This window comes from Rana temporaria, chromosome 5 (genome assembly GCF_905171775.1).
Source record: "Rana temporaria chromosome 5, aRanTem1.1, whole genome shotgun sequence".
Classification (NCBI taxonomy): domain Eukaryota; kingdom Metazoa; phylum Chordata; class Amphibia; order Anura; family Ranidae; genus Rana; species Rana temporaria.
The window spans coordinates 87,090,662-87,110,945 of NC_053493.1; the positions used below are offsets into that span (position 1 = coordinate 87,090,662).

Here is a 20,284-nt window from a genome sequence, read left to right on the forward strand (position 1 = left end):
TGCACCTATATACTCCAACCACAAGCTGATGTGACACAGCCCCATTCACCTGGGTTGCATTCAATGGGCAGTACTGCCCACCAAACGTGATAGGGGGATAATTTTTGCCTTGCCACAGTGCTAAGCACCGTGGCCGTGACATGTGTATACCTTTACAGTATAAAGCAGCTCAGAGGGGGCAGTAAAAACGCTGCCCAACTCTCTAGCGACTCCTCTATTGTCATTGTTCTTAACATAAAGTATGTATGTATTGGAGACAAGTAGTAGCAGGATAGCTGTCAACAGCTAGTACACTACTAGGGGGTACAGGGTCAATGTCAGAACCTTCAATCCCTAATAATACAGTACTGGATTTGTGCCCTCTGATTCCTCTTGTACCAAATTGTAATGTAACTGTAATGTCTGCCTTTATTTTGTTAAGCACTGCGCAAACTGTTGGCGCTATATAAAACCTGTATAATAATAATAATAATAATCCCCACATGCACATAGATTTTCTATGTTTAATTTGCTTAAAGACCTTGTTGTGCATATGTGACACTCAATGTTGTTGTGAAGCTTCAAATTAATTAAACAGTAGTATTGTGGTTTGTTTTTAGATCTGCTTGATACTAATACATTTTACTTATTTTTTTTATAAGCTCTACTATGATCCTTTTGTTACCAATAGTAACCCCTACACTCCATAGGCATTCCTTACTGGGGGGTTCTCCTCTCTTTTTCCATAGCAGCTGCATGAGTTGCTTTGGCAATTGTTACATCACTGGATAAGTGGGCGTCTGGATGTATTTATATGTGTGTATGAGGGATGGGTGTAGCTTTAAGCACATGGGGGGTAGGGGTGCTGGGAATGGGACCTAGGGATTTATGTCTAAACCTGAACCTGACCTTTAAAACGTAAACATATTTTATTAATTTGTTCTTGATTTATAAAGGAACTGAAAAGCTATAACAGTTATATAAAACACAGCCTTTTCAGTTTCTGCACTCTTGCAGCTCAAATGTATTGGTATCCCAGAAATAGCAGATTCAATTATCAAGCAAATATTTTCTCAAGTCAAAATAAATTGTTGTCATTTTTTTGTCACTTGGCAAGAAGAATGTCTGTTTTTCATTGATGACAGAGAGTTCTATTTGTCCATTATCCCTATAATTTAGCAAAGGAATGTTGTAATAATAACAATGATTGAAAAAGATATGTGCAAACTTAAACAATATATTTTGGACACTTTGTATCTTCCAAACCATTTTTTTCTGCCCCCTGATTTCATTACTGAAGAGATTATTTTGTGAGAAAAGGTTTTAACACAAAACAGATATCAGAATTTGTCACCCGCTAGGAATTCCATCTGTCATGTCAGGCTAGCCTGGTTTCCTGACTTGCCGTCTAGAATCTGGAATGTTTGGGGGGGACAAAGATGGGCTCTCCCTGTCCTCAAACAGCATCAAGAATGCATGGATCAATTTCAGTAAATTCAATCAAACAATTATTTAAACATTCAGAATTACATTTCTGCTTCCTTCTTCTTACAGTGCCTCTGTTCACAAATTGAGTTTTAGCATGAGATAACACACTGTAGCTACTACAAAGCTTCTTACTAACCATTTTGTTTTGTGGTGCAAGTAAGCATGCTTTCTGTTCAGATACAGTAGTATGTCGGGCTAACTTGCCAACATATTCATCTACCCCAGCCAAAGGGCCACAATTAGTAAGCCAGCCCTGGCCAGATCACATCAACGTTCTAGTTTGTCCCTCCCAGATCACACCTACCTTTCCAGGTGGTCTTCCCCTTAATTATGCTGTAACCACCCATTGTGACCGCATTCTCAGTAACTCACTTAAGGTTCTCAGGATGCAGCCTTGGACACAGCATCATTGGGACTGGCCATTGGGACCGGGCACCTAGATGTGGGACTGCCCCAGCAAATCTTTGACATCTATGGTCTGGTAAAGAAAGCTTACTGTACAAGGCCGTAGTTTAGCACATCAATGAGTATCAGGGTTCCAATTTTGTATTTGCAATATAACTGCTGTGATAGTCAGGAGTGGTTAGATTAACTCAGACTTCAAAAGCCAGTCACTGTAATTTGGTAAAGACAGGGCACAAGTGTGTTCTGACAACAATAGAAAAAGCCCAGCCACATTAAGCACTGCATGTCTGTTCTCTGCATCATAGGATACACTTAGCAAGAGGCAGCCCACTAATCCTGTAATGAACCCTATCAACTTAACCAGAACCAAAGACAGCATATAGACCCCTTTGTGTTTAAGTGATGACACTAATTTTAAGGCAAAATAATAGCTGCAGTGTTATTGAAAGACTATTGCACTCATGGCCAGGGCCTTTCTAAAAAAGAGGAAACAAATGAGCCTTTAGAGTTATCATAACAGGAGACAGTAATACCAGAGCTGGTTGGAAGAAAATACATAGGCATGAATCTTAGAGTACTCCATAGAAGTATTGTCTTGTCTTCCATTACCCTAGTCAAAAACCAAATGCAGTATAATGTACTTTGTTTTAGTTTCTAGTCACAACTAGGAGGAAATTTGCACTCTACAAATGAAGACCTCTTTCCATGGCCTATTTTTTCTGTTTTAACAATTATCAAATTTTAGTCTGTGATTCTATCTCCAAAAACTGACATCAATTTCCTCTGTACTACAATATCCTATTGTGTTTCACGAAGGATGTGATACAATTTAAAGAGAGTGCCACATTGGGGTTTTATGTTACAATAAGGTACCTTTGTCCCAAAAATATGAAGGAGAATGAAGAGAGGAGGCTAGGGGTTGACTTTAATGGTACCATAATTAAAACCAGACATCATAATCAAGAACCATGATAATCAAGAAATATGATTAATGTAAGTTTTTCTTTATTTGTGGCTATATGATAATCACTCTATAAAACCTTGCACATGTGTATATGTACTATAAAGCTTCTGAGGAAGCGGTAGACTTCATCCACGAAACATGTAGAGCAAGCAATACACAGATGGTAGTACAGTTATAAGATATCACATTTCATGTGACTATAGAGCTAATGTTTCTTGATTATCATGTCTGATTTTAAATATATTTGTATTTTATAATTTTTTTAATAAAATGTATAAAAAAAACTTTGGATGTGATACTATACTATATTACAAATGATGCAAGTCCACTTAAAATCGATACTATGCAGAATTCCCCATCAAGAAACTTCAAACTACACCTTTATCATTTTTACCTGTATTTAAAATGGCAAACAAAATAAAAAAAGGCTTATAGTGAACCGGTGCCTAGACTGCACATTAAAGAATATGTTACCCCAACATTTCATATTTCTGATATGTGCCTGCTGTACCGTGTACTTGTATGAAAATATATCCGGATCTGTTTGTATTGCTTCCTTTGTGTGAAATACCTGGCGTTCCTGCCAGTCCCCCTCCTGTTTCAAACTAACCATAAATGACATTGAAGTAAATTCTTCTCAGCATGCTCAGTTTTCTATCTGTTCTGGGAACACAGCCTGCCTGTCTTCCAATGGCCAATACTTTTGTTGACACCCCCCTGCACAGCCAAACACTGGGTAGATCAGTGTGCTGCTGTTTCTCCACCCCCGGCTCTCTAAGTCCCTTATATAGCTGTGCACTTACAAAAAATTATGAAAAAAAATAAAGACTTTATAATATATATATATATCTATAAAGATATATATAGATCTATATCAATATATATATATCTATATTTATATCTATATATATATATATATGTATATATATATAGAGAGAGAGAGAGAGAGAGAGAGAGGAGAGAGAGAGAGGGAGGGAGGGAGGGAGGGAGGGAGAGGGAGGGGGGAGAGAGAGAGAGAGAGCTCTATATCCATATATATCTATATATATATATCTATATATATATATATAGATATATATATATATCTATATATATATATATATATAGATATCTATATATATATATATATATATATATATATATATATATAGAGAGAGAGAGAGAGAGAGAGAGAGAGAGAGAGAGAGAGAGAGAGAGAGAGAGAGAGAGAGAGAGTTATATCTATATATTACTGTATTTTTAGTCTCTATTTCTACTGTAAAACAACCAGTAGTGCACAGGACACATTTCATTGCAGGTAAGTGGTGTAAAGTATTTGATGTGCATAGTCTGTATACAGGGGGAGTTTAAAGTATCATATTCATTTTCTATTTTCTCCCAACAACAAAACTGGTACAAATCTTATGTTAAAAAAAAATGGGAGATTTGTGCTAGAGTGCCTACACCGTAGATATTTTTCTATTTCTGATTAAAAGTTCTGTTTCGGTGTAGTGTGTATAACATGTGACGTCACATATTAGTAATATGTGTTCAGATTTCAGTTTGTAATTTCCACTTCAGGTAACACATGAAAAAGTTAGCATGTTGAGTAATTGTTATCCTAGACTAAACAGCATCCCGTCAGACTAAGTCGCAATCAAAAAATGGCTTTGTAGACGTGAAAATTGCATACTAATGTCTTGCTAATTGCATGCCTGGGCATTCCTAGTGTTAAGGTCTACCGATCACCAGAAAAAAATAAATTAATGCAAAAAACACTGTAAAATGTATATACTCAGTAGCCACTTCATTAGGTAAACCTGCCTGGTAATGCAAAGGACAAAACAACAAATGATGTGTCTACAGCTCAATGTATTAAACATGGAGAATGTGTCAAAAGATTATTTATTGTAGGATCAAGCATTAGAATGGGGAAGATGTGTGACCTATTGACTCTGGCCCCAAAATGACTGTTGCTGCCATGTGGAGTAACTGCTGACCTCCTGGGATTTGCACACACTGCAGTCTCTAGAATCTGCAATAAAATAAAGGCCAACTCTGGCTTATAATAAAATAAATAGTCTGGAGGAGTTAAAATAAAAAAATATAGCCTGATCAAGGACAGCAGGATTAAAGGTATGTATATCTAAGCCTTTGAAAAAAGTAAAAAATTCAGGGGAAGAGGGGTGTACACACGGACGAGGAACTCGACGTGCCAAACACGTCGAGTTCCTCGTCGAGTTCAGGGATGAAGCCGCCGAGGAGCTCGGCGGGCCGCCTTCTCCCATAGAACAACGAGAAAATAGAGAACATGTTCTCTATTTTCTCGACGAGTTCCTCGGCGGCTCCATCGGGCCAAAAGTGTACAGACGACAGAGTTTCTCGGCAGAATCAGGCTCTGACCGAGTTTCTCACCGAATTCTGCCGAGAAACTCTGTCGTGTGTACGAGGCCTCACTTCTGAAATCAAGTGGGTTCAGGATCAGCAAATGTGTATGCCAGAAGACTTAAAAAATGCTGTGGGCAAGAGTATACATCAAAAACCCATACAGTTTCCAGATTTCAATGCAATAGTATATAGAACAGGAGATTTGCAATGTGAATGTGATGCCGCGTACACACGACCGTTTTTCGGGTTGTAAAAAATGACGTTTTTAATGGTCTAGAGAAAACTAAGGGCCAGATTCACGTACTTGCGCTGCGGCGTAACGTATGTCATTTACGTTACACCGCCGCAAGTTTTAAGCGCAAATGCTTGATTCACAAAGCACTTGCCTGTAAACCATTTAAAACGTTCTGCGCATGCTCCGTTAGGAAATTTCCCGCCGTGCATTGCGCGAAATTACGGCGCCCGATGTGTTTTTTGAATGGCGATGTGCGTTACGTCCTTTCGTATTCCCGGACGTCTTACGCCAAAAAAAAATATAAAAAATTTGACGCGGGAACGACGGCCATACTTTAACATGGATGGTCTAATTTTACACCACCTAAATAGCACTCGTAACTTTACGACGGGAAAAGCCGACTAGCGACGACGTAAGAGAATGCGACGAACGCGCGTACCTTCGTGGATCGCCGTAAACAGCTAATTTAAACATGGCCGCTCAGCCCTTCCTGCAGTGGCCCTGGAAACTGGCTAAGAGTCACATGACCAGCCTAAAGAGAGCTCTAAATAAGTATTTACATGCCTTGTTTTTATAAAAAAGGCATGTACAGTGTGGTATGCCAGGCTATAATAGAGGGGCTGGCATTGAGCATTTAGATCATTTGACTTATAATAATAGTGGGGGGGGGGGCAGAGACAGACAGACACAGGGTTGACAGGCAGGGAGGGAGGGGGTGAGAGCAGGGCTGCGGATGACTGAGGGACGTACACTGACCATGGTGGTCAAGGCTCAGAAGTCCTGATTTTCGTGGTTAGCGCAGAGAGGGGGATACAGGAACTGCCAGGATCAGGCAGGCATTTAGAGGGGGGGGGGAGAGATTACACAGCACAAGCTCTGTGCTGTTTAATCTTCTTTAAGGGACCAGGATCTCTATATTTTTTTTCTTTGGGTTAACAAACACTTTAAGCATTCACACAGAGCCATCGTAATTATTCACAGAAATTTGCCTAATACCTATGATTATTACTGGCCATAATGCTGGATTTTCCTAACCGAGGTACTATATATCAGTAAAATACCATATTACGGCCACTGGATGGAGCTGAAGATCATAGAAAATAAACATATTGGACAAATTACAGGAACTATGTGTGCGAATGGTTGAAATGTTTGCACAACAAACAGACTCGTTCATGCATACATCATACAAAAGCTACGTAATCAAAGGGAAAACAAAGTCTTGTCAGATATGACTATACACATACTGCAGACATTAAGTACACATATATACATATATATACTAACAGGGCTTTTTTTTCAGGGGGAACTTGGGGGAACTCAGTTCCACCACCTTTGGCTCAGACCCTTTGGTGCCTGCTCACCACAATCACTTGTAAATACAGAAGTCTGATTTCTGTGTTTACAAGTGACAGTTCTGCACTCTGTGCGTAACCCCCCTGAACTCTGCACTCTGTATGTAATGCAATCCTGGTATTTAATGCCCCTTTAAGAACCTTCTACTGTTTGTGAAATCTGAACGGGTTGTGGTTGAGTTTCTGCACCTATTTTCTGAGAAAAAAAGCTCTGCATACTAAACCTAAATTAAATGGACTTTGTGTTTTACTGTAAAGTTGAAGCTACAGCTATTCCAGGCAGTATTATTATGTCTGTTCCCTTTGCTTCTTTACCATAGAAATATAAATAGATGGAAGAATAAAGTATAAGGATTTGCTGTCTTTTCTTTTGGTTTCTATAGGTATTGCCAACTCTTAAAAAAAATGGTGTAGTAAAAACTAGCTGAACAATTGCAAGTTAGCCAAATATTTTAGATTTTGTGGAAATCCGCTCACTGACTTTACATCCTAATTGATTTTAGGAACCTTTAGCTACATACATCAATATGATATACTCTGCTATATACATTATGCCAGGGTTATTAGTTTATCTACAATCCAATGCCGCCAACTATTCTTAACCAAAATTAATGTATATTTAAACCCAGTAACAAAAATGTTGTATATTACAGATTGTCATTCATTAGATTTAATACATATAGCTGTGTTTTCTTTTTCAAGTACAGAAAAATATCGGTTGATCGTGCCAGAAATGCCATTTTCTTGTAACGACATGTGTACTGAACTAAAATCTCAAACAATGTTATCAACCTTTCCAACTATCTTGTGTAAACTACACATGTAATGAAGGTGAGGAGAGGCTGTTTGTAGTCCACATTAGGAGAGAAGTCTTCGGTGACAATGCTGTTCCTCCATAGATATAGTATGGTAATTAAGCTTTGTCACCCTAGGATAGCAAATGTGTTACTGACAGGATCATCAGCAGACAAAGGAAAAAAATAAAAGTATTACATTAATGAAACAACTATAGCAAAGGACTGATGAACTACAATATATTACATTTTTGTTTTTGGGTATAGATTGTGCAAGTTGGTATAGCATGACAACTGAGACCCAGCAATCAATTAAAATTCACCTTTACAGGTAATTTATATTGCCCTGGAGCATTGATTCTCTTAAATTAAGCACAAATACATTTTGGGTGAAGTTTGGAAAATGTTACTAATACTGTATTGATAAGAGAAATTCATAAATACTTATGTATATAGTCTAATGGACAGTGCCGGGACAAGGTAATCTAGTGCCCAGGGCAAACATGCCAAATTGTAGCCCACCCCAAGATGTATGATTGTGCCCCCCCCCCCCCCAAAAAAAAAGCACTATTTTGCAGGTACAGCTATGATTTGTAAATGAATTTGAACTTTTGAATCATACTTTTAAGGGCGTCATTACATCTTTAAATACTGCATTTCTATTTACTTGGTCATTTAACTGAATTCTAAATTCGGGGTAGGTGTAGCTGCACCATATGTGAATAAATCTGACAGTCAACTGCAGTTGTGAACTACATATTTATATAAATGTAAACTCACGTTTTTTTTTCAACTAAAGTCACGTTTTAGGTTACTTTTATCACCCCATTATCCAAGGTGAAAGTCATTAGCACTCTATAAAAAATCGTTCCATGTTGTCTTCATAACATACAAAAAAAGTGAAAAGGCAAGAAACCTTCTCGGTGAGTGCACTTAAAAAATTAGAACTCCACTGCTTTCAGGAGAGCTGAGACTGGTATTATCACTCAATTTCTGTCCCCATTCTCCCTTTCTAAACTGGCATTGTTCAAAGAACTGCAATGGAAGAATGGGGACTAGGAAACCAGTGATATGACCACATTGGTCACAGAACAATCACTCTGCCTAAAACATTTAAAAGGAGTTCAACTTCAAATTGTCACTAAAGTGTAATCAGTGCTTTGTATAAAAAAATATAAAAACAAATTATAAAGTGCTACATTCAAACAATGTACCATACAGTAGTAATGCACATAAATCTGTTAGAGCAGCTAAGATGATAAAAAAACAATTGCTATTTAGCTATGCAATATGGTAAGTCAGTTCTAGGACTACAAAACATTCCACAAATTTGTAAAACACGACATTGTGAAAACTGACCGCTGCATATCACTGATAGGAACTTCACAGCCTGTTCTTTACAGGGACTTGCTTTACTGTTGTACTGAAAAACACTGCTTGGTTATGGAAGCCTTCTACATGATTGTAACAGTGCAGCTTGTCAGTAGATAGAGATCAGCTAATACATGTGTGTCTTTTCTTCAAACTTGTACTTTAATGCTTCATGTACCGCCAGGCTTCCGTTTCTGATAAGAATGTCTTCTGGCTTCTCCCGGGTGTAGGTTACTGTACTTGAGTATCCATTGTGCAAACTATTTTTATCCTAAGAAAAAAAGGCAATATTACTAACTGTAGGAAATTTACACATGTTTAAATTTGAATTTCAGATATGGATTTCAGATATGGATTTTATTGAATAGTTACAGCTCGGAGTATGCATATGTCATGCCTGTGGGCTTGCCGTGGAAGTGGAGAATCACTGTAGTAGTCACCTGTTCCACAGTGATTGCTGCTGTCTTCCAGGTCCCATGCTGAGCAGCTGTCCAGCTACATAGTACCCACAGGGGGGGGGGGGTCGCCTGAACATAGAGTCCTATGATCAAAAGAGGTGGAGAGACGAGGCAGCGTCATTGCCACCTCATCCTGTCAAAGAACCCTTTGCATTCATTGAGAAGAATGCAAGAATAACCCATTGTAGGAACTTAGAAGATAGCAGCACTTAGTGATTCTCTATCTCCACAGCGGTCCGACGGGTATATCATATGCATACTAACAGTGGTTCAAACTGGACACATACGACGGCACTATAAAGGGGAAGTTCCATTTGGATGACGCCACCCTTTGCGCTGTTTTAGCTGATTTTGTGTTAGTAAAAGACGATTCACGCTTTTCTGTCTGTTACAGCGTGATGAATGTGCTTATTATGATTATTATTATACAGGATTTATATAGCACCAACAGTTTACGCAGAGCTTTACAACATCAGGGAAGACATTATAGTTACAATACAATTCAATACAGGAAGGATCAGAGGGCCCTGCTCGTTAGAGCTTACAATCTAGAAGGGTGCTTACTCCATTACGAACGGTAGTTTTACCAGAACGAGCGCTCCCCGTCTCATAACTTGCGTCTGAGCATGCGCAGATTTTTCACGTCGTTAAAGCCCACAGACGTCCATTTTTTACAACCTTAAAAACAACAACATTAAAAACGTTGTGAAAAAATAGAGCATGTTCGGAAAAAAAATTGCCCGTTTTTCAGAACCCGAAAAATGCTCTGAAGCCCACACACAATCGTTTTTAACGACATAAAAAAACGTAATTTTTTAGAACCCGATAAACAGTCGTGTGTACGCGGCATGAGTCTCTCCTGCTTTTGCCAGCATTGATTTTAAAGTGTATGACTTTTTTTTGTTTGTCTGTGTCCTGTTAATATTTTCTTTTACATCTTCTCCCAGAGACACAACAGGAAGTGAAAGGAAATATCCTAGTTGTCCTGGAACAGGCGTTCTCATTATAAGATACACCCTCACCTCTTGTTCTGGTGACTATTGTAATATTTCGGATTTCCCATAATTTTCTGTCTTCAATGACAATCGTTACCAGGACAAAGAGAGGGTAAATTTACACAGTAGCAGCACAAACCACTATCAAAAATTGACAGGAGTTCTAAACTTTCCCTACTCTATCCAAAACTAAAGAAGAGATTTGCCTGTGCATACACTTTATTAGAGTCTCCTCTGGCAAACCATAAGAGCACTGTAGTTTGAATGTTTTGAAAGATCTGAATCTAAGTCCTGAAGGTATCTGGTAATAGTTAGCCACATTCAACTGGAATTATTCTGTAAACTTGAAGATGTTTTGTAGTCTGTCCACTTCTTCAGCTCTAGTAAGTGTCAGAAAAATACCCCAGAACCAACACTTGATTTAATAACCATGGAATGGCAGAAGTTTTTGTCTAAAGATGGGAGGTATGAAAATTGTGGAACAAACTAGTTCTAGTTACATAGTCCCATCCTTGGTGTCAGGAAGGCTTCATAAATATAAATCCCTTGAGTTACATAGCTGAAGATATGAATTGTTGCCAAAACACTTGTGTAGAGATTTTAAAACAGCATTATATGTAGAAGACATATGATACTACTAGAGATACATTGACCTGGACAAATAGTAACCTTCACAGACAACTCCTATAAATATACATTTAAAGATTGGTTATCATAAAAAATACTAAAATCTGCCAGTGGATTTTTTACTATCAATCGTGATACTGCATCAGTACTCACCCTAAATGAAATGAACAGCCTAACTGAAGATCACATATTGGTCTATCCCATTTAACAAATTAATCTAAGGCCAGACCAGTAGTAGACAGCTCGTTTTTAAAGGTCTCAAATTCAGCTCATTCATCTTTTGCATAATTAGACTGGACAAGTCATGAAACACTTTGGCCATTGGTACTGTCGTTTAACATTTAACTCCTTCCTGCCCAGCCCCAGTATCTCTAACAGGATCCTAATGCCTGGGAGCAAGAACAAAAAGCCAATCACTTGTCCACCGTTATTGGCTTTGACAGTTTGTCACATGATCAGAAGAGCCGGTCCTGCCGGTTTCTGATCACTAGCAGTGAGCATGCTCTTAGCACAGAAAGCTCTGCCACCCAAGGAAGCATATGTGAGGTGTGTGATCATTAAATTCCACCGACTTTGCTGCTTCACATATGCGTTACATGGGTGGCAAGAGGTTAAATGCTGCCTTCTATATTCCAACCAAAACTGCTTGGAGAATTACAATACAAATAAAGGCACAATCACAACGATGAAATACATGTACTTTACTTTCTCTTCATGGACACTTACCTTCATTGATGTTGGCACCCTGTAACTGGATGAAGAGGTGCTTTTGTTGTCATCGCCTTGCAGGATAATAACTCTTATTATAAGTACAATGAGAAAACCAAGCAAAAAGGTTGCAGTAAAAATGATAAAAAATATCTTTAGGTTCCACGGGTCTGAGAAGTATTCTGTTGGAAAATAATACATGGATTAAGAAGAAGACCATCAATTGTCCATATAGATTTTAGTTTTAAATTCATTCCAAATGGTCCATGTACTGTAGATGTTACTCTGTTTTTAAGACACTGAACACTGCTTTGTCAGGAAAAACCTGCCTCTCTGCTCACTCCTTTAAATAAGGCAAAGGTAAACTTAAATCTCTACAATGTATGTTTGAATGTTGTAGCATATTTGTTATAGTAATATATATAACCAATCATACACTCTAGAAAATGCTGACACTCTTGAGCAAATGGTTGATTTTTAGGCAAAATCTGGGAATAATGTGCTCAAGTGAGCATTTGCATCTTATTTTAGTTACAATAAGAACGTCAATTACTATAGAACTGTAAATACATTTTAAAGCCCAACTCCAGCTTCCTAAATAAACATTTGCCAAACATCACTGAAGACGTTAAAAGGCATTTCATTTTTTAATTATTTTATTGGATATGTTTTATAGCAGAAAGTAACAAATATTGTTGGTTTGTTTTTTTCAAAATTGTCAGTCTATTTTTGATTATAGAGCAAAAAATAAAAACCGCAGAGGTGATCAAATACCACTAAAAGAAAGCTCTATTTTTGGGAAAAAAGGAGATACATTTTGTTTAGGTATAGCGTTGCACGACCGCGCAGTTAAAGTAACGCAGTGACGTATCGGCCTGGTAATGAAGGGGGGTAAACCTTGCGGAGGTCACGTGATAATATTTAACACTTGTAGTAAAAACCATGTTTGAATTGCAATTTTCCTACATATCCAAAAATGCTAACCATTGCCTTAAAAAAGAGCCTAGCCCAATCGAACAACCCTTAGCCTAAAGCAGAGGGACTGCACTGCCTGTTCTTCCTTTGTGTGTGTGTGTGTGATCATTGTCTGTGACTTTGCTACCTGAAAACCAACCCCAAGACTACCTGCCCCATAAAGGATTTCAGGGGTTCTTTTTGATGGCATGTCCTGACCATCAGACAACTAGACTCTTGATTGACCAATCCAAGATTTTAGCAAGATTTATATCACAGGCAAATGTGAGTGTAAAAAAGCCCACACAGATGCAAGAAGCAAGGGTAACACTTCTGTCAATGCAGTGGATGCCCATTTACAAAACCTAAAAACAAAATAACAGCCAGGCTACCTATTTCAGAAATTTTCATAAAATAAAAATTCACTAAAAATGAGCAGAACAGCAGCTACTTCACACAATAAATTTCTTACGAGAACAGTACATTTTGATGTGAACAAGGCAGGGTTGGGATGATAACAACATAACCTTGACATTCCAGTGACTTAATTCTGAGGCAAGCTGTAAAATATTTTTTTCTGTACAGTAATAAAAACTACCTTGTCCATTGCCAAGAGTGCATAAACTCTGCAGACAGGAGATGTACACGCCATTAAAACAGAAATCCTGCCCTCACAGCAGAAGTGGGTTCAGCTATCCATTTGCAACTTCATGTCTAGAATGGCTTTGCGCATGAACAGATTAATGAGGATGGCTTTAAAGTGTGACCTAAAAGCCTTTAAAAACATAGTCGCTTGTGCGACAAGAAGGGGTTTGAACCTTTCCAAGGCTGTAAAGTTAGTAAGGATTTACAACATGTATAAGCAGCATCTAGAACATATGTAATGAACCTGAATGTAAGACAATTCATCAAAATGTATATGAGAGCAACCCCCGACAACTGAAAGAGAACCAGTTATAGAGGAATCTGAATATTCAGTCAATTATTATACCTGAGAAGATTTGCATATTACCTCCCTTATTATATACTTTCAACCTGACACTTTAGTTGTAGTTGACCTGTAAAAACCTGTGAACGTTTTCAATGCTTCTCTGAATTTCATAGAGTTCATAGTGTTAGTGGCTAACACTAGTGATGCATTTAACCACTTAACTAGCTGCAAGTCTTGGAAATGGATCTCACAAGGACCTGCATTAAGGCTTCTATCTATATCTTCTATCTATCTTCTATCTATAGAGATCTCCAGGAGAGATATTCCTGTTTGAGTTATTTGCTCTGTACACAAGCTGTGGCCATTATGAGGGGCTTTCACTCTTCCTGTTGGATTTTTTAAAATATAAAGTAAAATGCAGTATATCCTTACATATGTAGAATATAACAGGAGGTGCTGGAACACCCAAAATTCCAAGGTGGGCATGAGTAGAGAATGATGGCAAGCAGATCTCATTGTTGGTATATTAAAGACATACAAGGGGCTGGCTCAGTCCGCGAATCTCCACTCATAACTAAAATATCAGTCCTGAGTAGACTGGACCTGCAACAAAGGCATCTGAAGCCCTGTACACACGATCAGTCCAAACGGATGAAAACAGACTGAGGTTCAGTTTCATCAGCCCAAACCTACCGTGTGTATGGCCCATCAGACTTTTGTCCTTCAGACCAAAGTTTTAAAACTTGCTTTAAAATCGGACTGATGGACTGATGACCGATCAGTCAAAACCGATGGTTAGTACGCAAAAGCATCGGTTCAAAACCCGCGCATGCTCAGAATCAAGTCGACGCATGCTTGGAAGCATTGAACTTCGTTTTTTTCAGCACGTCGTTGTGTTTTACGTCACTGCGTTGGACTCGATCGGTTTTTGAACTGATGGTGTGTACGCACATCAAACCATCAGTCCATCAGACCATCAGTCCGTTTTCATCAGTTTGGACTGATCGTGTGTACAAGGCCTTAAGCCTTTAAAGTGGTTGTAAAGGCTTATGGTTTTTACCTTAATGCCTTTTATTCATTAGGGTAAAAAAAAAAAAATTCTCTGCTGCATGTGTTTACCCAGCCCCCCTTATACAGTACTTCCCCAAGCCTGATCTTGATCCAGCGATGTATATGAGAGCAGCAGCTTCCCCAGCTCTGTCTTGCCTCACTGCACCGATTGATAGCAGTGGGCGCCATTGGCTCCCGCTGCTGTCAATAAAATGCTGTGATGAGCAAGCACGGGGTGAGGTTGAGCCCTGTCTGTGTCAATGTATGCAGGCAAATCGGCTCCGGGGTAAGCCTGCATGAGTGCCCCCATGGGAAGCTTCTTCCCATGGGGCACTCACCAAAGAGGAAGAGCCAGGAGCGCAGCCAGGGGACCCCAGAAGATGAGGATTGGGGTTGCTCTGTGCATTACCAAGTATAATACGTTTGTTGTTTTAAAAGGAAAAAAACCTGAAGGTTTAATGTCGCTTTAATTCCCCACCTAACTATATATAGTTAATGTTCATTTTCCAATGCAATGTAATCACATTACTAAAGTTACATAACTGGTGACCATATAAATAATTTTAGTTCTACTGGCAGGGCTGGTTTTATTGGGTTTTACAGCACTTCTGGGAAAATGTTCTTCAGTATACTTTGATTACAGTAAGTAGCTGCCTAGTTTTTAATGAAAAATTAACAGTTGTCAGAGATTCAAAGCTTTGAAGCAAAAGGGTCACCATTGATTGCCAGGCAACTAACATTTTTAGAAGGAGAGCTCAGTAATGGAAGCCTTGGTGCAGATCCTTGTGTGATCCATTTCCAGGACTTGGGGGCAGTTTAATTATAAACTATAGAGATAGCCTTCTAAAGATACAGAGAGCTGAAAGTTGTTGTTGTCGTTGACTTGTTAGATTGTAATTACTTCTTCTAACTCCCCTGACTTCCTAAACATAATAGAATGCTGCTAATAAACCAGAGGAGGAACAGTCTGTGCCTGATACCACAAGACCTTTTGATAACCTTAACATATTTGAAATAATGAAATATTGTGTTGTTGTAAGGCTACAAATTAGCAGACACTCAGTTTATCAGACCGTGTGACCTTGCCATTGATGATGAACTTCGAGAACTTTGAAGTGTATACATAAGGTCTGGAAATCTTGAGACAGAACCATTTCTTAGGCTGCACAGCTGTCTTCATGTTAGGCAGCAGGTAAATAAACTTTGCTTCATTGTCTCCCTCTGATGGTGAATGTCAGAGACATTCCTGACCTATATCACTGGCTGAAATTTCAGTAATGCACCATGGGACATGCAACAGTTTCCTAGTAAAATTTTAGTTTTTCAAAATGATGAACATTCTCTTAAACAGTCTAATTTAACTAAAAAAAGGTTTTGGAACCCAAAGACTGACATTTCAGGTCTATTCCAGTAGAATAAAAATCATAAAACTTTAATAACCTAAGCAACCATCCAAATTTCTTTTTGATTGTCACACTTTGGGGAAGTGGCAATGGTAGACATTACTAAATTTATGGAAGGTACCATTTGACACACATACTTATCTATTCCTAATTAATTTAAGCAATTTATAGGAGGTCTTTACCAGTCCACCCAAAACTGATAAATAAAACCAATGATAAATGCTAGAGAGGCGGTAATTCCTAATATACCTTGGGGACTCTACAGGAGAGATATTCCTGGCTCCGTACACTTGCTGAGGCCATTATGAGGGGCTTTTAATCTCCCTGTTGGATTTTATTTTCTATAAGCAGAATACAGTATAAATTTACATATGGAAAATTTACATATAGATAATTTGGAACCCAAATGGTTTACCATGATAAACGACTAAATGGGAGTTAGAATTAAACCGGTTAATACAAGAGGAAGATTGGGATAAAAAAAATGTAATACTCCTAAATTTTCGATAGCTTGTGACACCCAAGAACACAATTTTAAATTGCTATCTAGATGGTACCACACTCCAGTTAACTTAAACCCAATTTTTCCATGGCAATCAGATCAATGTTGGTGCTGTAATGTCGCTATAGGTAATCTATACCATCTTTGGTGGGCCTGTCCCTCTATTTCGAAACTATGGGATCAAGTAATTAATTTATATAATACTGTTGCGGATGAATCAATTAAAGCGGTGTTTCACCCTGCAGAACAACTTTTTAGCATAAAATTCGGCATAGTAGCGCGAGCTACAGTATGCCTGTCTTCATTTTTTTATCCCCGTACTCACTGTTATATCGTACATAGAAGATTCCGACTTCCCGAGGGGAATGGGCGTTCCTTTCAAGAGGGAGGGTGATTGACGGCCGGCTCTGGCACGTCACGCTCCCCGAAGACAGCCGGAGTAGGTCTCGGCTCTTTACGGCGCCTGCGCACAGACTATGCGCAGGCGCTGTGAAAAGCCAAGCCTATTTCGGCTATTTCCGGAGAAGCGTGACGCGCCAGAGCCGGCCGTCAATCACCTACCTTTTATGCTAGAAGAAACATTTTTTTTTTTTTTTTTTTTTTTTATAGGGTGAACCCCCGCTTTAATAATTCTGTTGAATTGGCTTTTTTTTTCTTTTTTACCTCAATTATTACTTAAAACCCAAAAAATCTCTTCTTTGTTTTTTTTTTGTCAGCTGTTAGACAATTGATACCAAGATATTGGAAATCCTCTATTGTTCCTACAATTCCGGAGTGGATTGAGACTCTAAATGGTATTATGCATATGGAGAAACTGGTAGCTGAAAATAATGATACTATACAGACCTGGGTAACATTTAAAAATTCACCAACATTTTTGGAAATGTTTTAATCTAAATGGAGACACCACTATTTATGTTCTTTTTTTATTCCCCCCAACCCTTTTTTTTGTCGCTCTGAACATTTTTTGAAGAAATGCATTATTGTGAAAACTAAGGGCCTAATCCACAAAAACCCGGCGCAACGTAACTTTTGCCATTTAAGTTACACCGCCGCAAAATCTCTACCTAAGTGCCCGATCCACAAAGCACTTACCTAGAAATTTTGAGCGGTGTAACTTAAATCCGTCCGGCGCAAGGCGTTCCTTAATTTAATGGGGCGAGTCCCATTTAAATTAGGCGCGCTCCCGCGCCGGACGTACTGCGCATGCTCCCGACGTCATTTTCCCGATGTGCTTTGCGCAGTTTTACGTTACGCCGAGTTTTGTGTATCGCGCCGGGTAAAAAAAGTTGCGTCGGGAAAAAAAAAAGATGCAGCGGGAAAAAAATTTTTTAAAAAGAAATTTGACAGCGTCGCGGGAAAGAAGGGTCTACTTTTACAAGGTGTACTAACTTTACACTTTGTAAAAGCAGCCCTAATTTTGCGACGGCAAACTAATACTTACGGAGAAAAAATGAAGCGTAAAAGCTTTGTGGATCTCCGTAAGTGCTAATTTGCATACCCGAATCGGCATTTCGACGGCTGCGGTACTGCATCCTATGATCCGACAGTGTAAGTCCCTTACACATGTCGGATTTTCTGATTATCTATTTGAAACTGATTCTGTGGATCAGTTCCATAGATAGGAACAGGGATACGACGGCGTATCAGTAGATACGCCGGCGTATCCCTTTTGAGGATTAGGCCCTAAATGATTTGGTAATTATGACTTCAATGAACATCGCAGCTGGATATGTATTCGGAATGAAATGGTAGAGCCGCGCTTAGGAAGCACTAAGTGGAGATATGTGGCAGTAGTGGTAGTGTGAAATGCGAGTGATAAATTGAGTAAATAAACCAACCACAAAATAAATATATAAAAAAATATAACTATAATGAGACTGCAGCCCCCCCAAAATGTAATCCCCTAGGGGATACAGAAAGAGAATAGTAGAGATATGGGGGTGGTGGCGCTGTCTTTGATGGAGGCTATTCGTACCGGACAACTGGTACATTACTTACTATGATCTGACCCCTGTGAGGCTATGGCTATTGGGTCTGTGAAGATATAGTGCCTCAGTGTGCTGCTCATGTGGGAAGCAGTAAATAGGGTAGTGTGCCAGTAGTGAGGTGAGTGTGTCATCCAGTCACAAGTGTTACTTTATGATTACAAACACATAAAATACATTACATTACATAGGCACGTGCAAAGATAAAAAATGTAACCAAACGTTGAGTTGAATGATACTAGATAGTATCTGCCTATCAGCAATGCTGCTATAGGTCTGAATGTGTCCAAAAAATAAGAAAAAAATGTCAATATCGAAAATAGAAGTAGCAAATGCTAAATAAATAGTCCAGTGAATAAATAAATAAAGGGACAGTAGTCCATAAACATATATCACAGATAATTGTTGGTGACCATGTGCTTTCCAGACAAGGTGAGTGGTCACAGTATGCAATGGTGCAATATTACGCAGTGGGTCCGGTGCTCCCCCTCCTGGGTCCCCACTCACCCCTGCAGGGGTAAAGTGCATATACGTGGATAGTATCCAAACGGCTCAGATCCTCGCCTGTCTGTGTTCTGCTTGTAGATCCTCTAGTCCAGGTGATACCAGGTTTCCTAGGTGTCCGAATTCCTCCAAGGGGAAAAAAAAGACTCTCATAGAGTAGTAGGTTCAAGTATCAGGGGTTAATTTTTATTAGTGGTGCAGCCGTGTGCTGGCTTCCACTTAGGCAGTGTATACAAAAAAGTTAACTAACATAAAAATAAGGAATAAAAACTGGGGCCGAGTACCGATAAAATTGGCTAAAAACAAAACAAAACAAAAATATATACAAGCAGGCAGTTATCTGGTGATAACAAGCTTCCCTGCACAGCACTAAAGCCGGTAACGAAAGTCAGCGCCAGCCTAGGAACGGCTTGCGTTCCACCAAATGATCAGCTGGTTGATCCGGGAAGTGCGTGCGGGTGTGCGTGTATCCGCTTTACGCACGTCCGCTTCAGAAGACGTAAGAGAACGAAACGTGCGTAAAGCGGATACGCGCACACCCGCACGAACTTCCTGGATCAACCAGCTGATCATTTGGTGGAACGCACGCCTATCCTAGGCTGGCGCTGACTTTCGTTACCGGCTTTAGTGCTGTGCAGGGAAGCTCGTTATCACCAGATAACTGCCTGCTTGTATATATTTTTGTTTTGTTTTGTTTTTAGCCAATTTTATCGGTACTCGGCCCCAGTTTTTATTCCTTATTTTTATGTTAGTTAACTTTTTTGTATACACTGCCTAAGTGGAAGCCAGCACACGGCTGCACCACTAATAAAAATTAACCCCTGATACTTGAACCTACTACTCTATGAGAGTCCTTTTTTTCCCCTTGGAGGAATTCGGACACCGAGGAAACCTGGTATCACCTGGACTAGAGGATCTACAAGGAGAACACAGACAGGCGAGGATCTGAGCCGTTTGGATACTATCCACGTATATGCACTTTACCCCTGCAGGGGTGAGTGCCTCTGGTGAGTGGGGACCCAGGAGGGGGAGCACCGGACCCACTGCGTAATATTGCACCATTGCATACTGTGACCACTCACCTTGTCTGGAAAGCACATGGGGCCAGATCCTCAAAAGAGATACTCCGACTTAAGTGCTGTTCAGTCTGTGTGTAACTTTGGAAACGATCCTCAAAAGGCTTTTTCCAAAGTTAGACAGAAGATC

The 20,284-nt window shown here is 39.2% G+C and overlaps 1 protein-coding gene across 1 annotated transcript in view; it reads right to left on the reverse strand.

The window, feature by feature from the left end:
- Positions 1-6,947: 6,947 nt before the first annotated feature.
- Positions 6,948-20,284, reverse strand: part of ITGB8 (integrin subunit beta 8) — a 196,284-nt gene continuing 182,947 nt past the window's right edge. Inside the window, exons 13-14 of the mRNA XM_040352818.1 lie at positions 11,765-11,928; positions 6,948-9,229 (exon numbers count right to left, since the gene is read on the reverse strand). Of these exons, the coding sequence (XP_040208752.1) occupies positions 9,086-9,229; positions 11,765-11,928 (308 nt within the window). The 3' untranslated portion in view covers positions 6,948-9,085. The remainder of the gene's footprint in view (positions 9,230-11,764; positions 11,929-20,284) is intronic.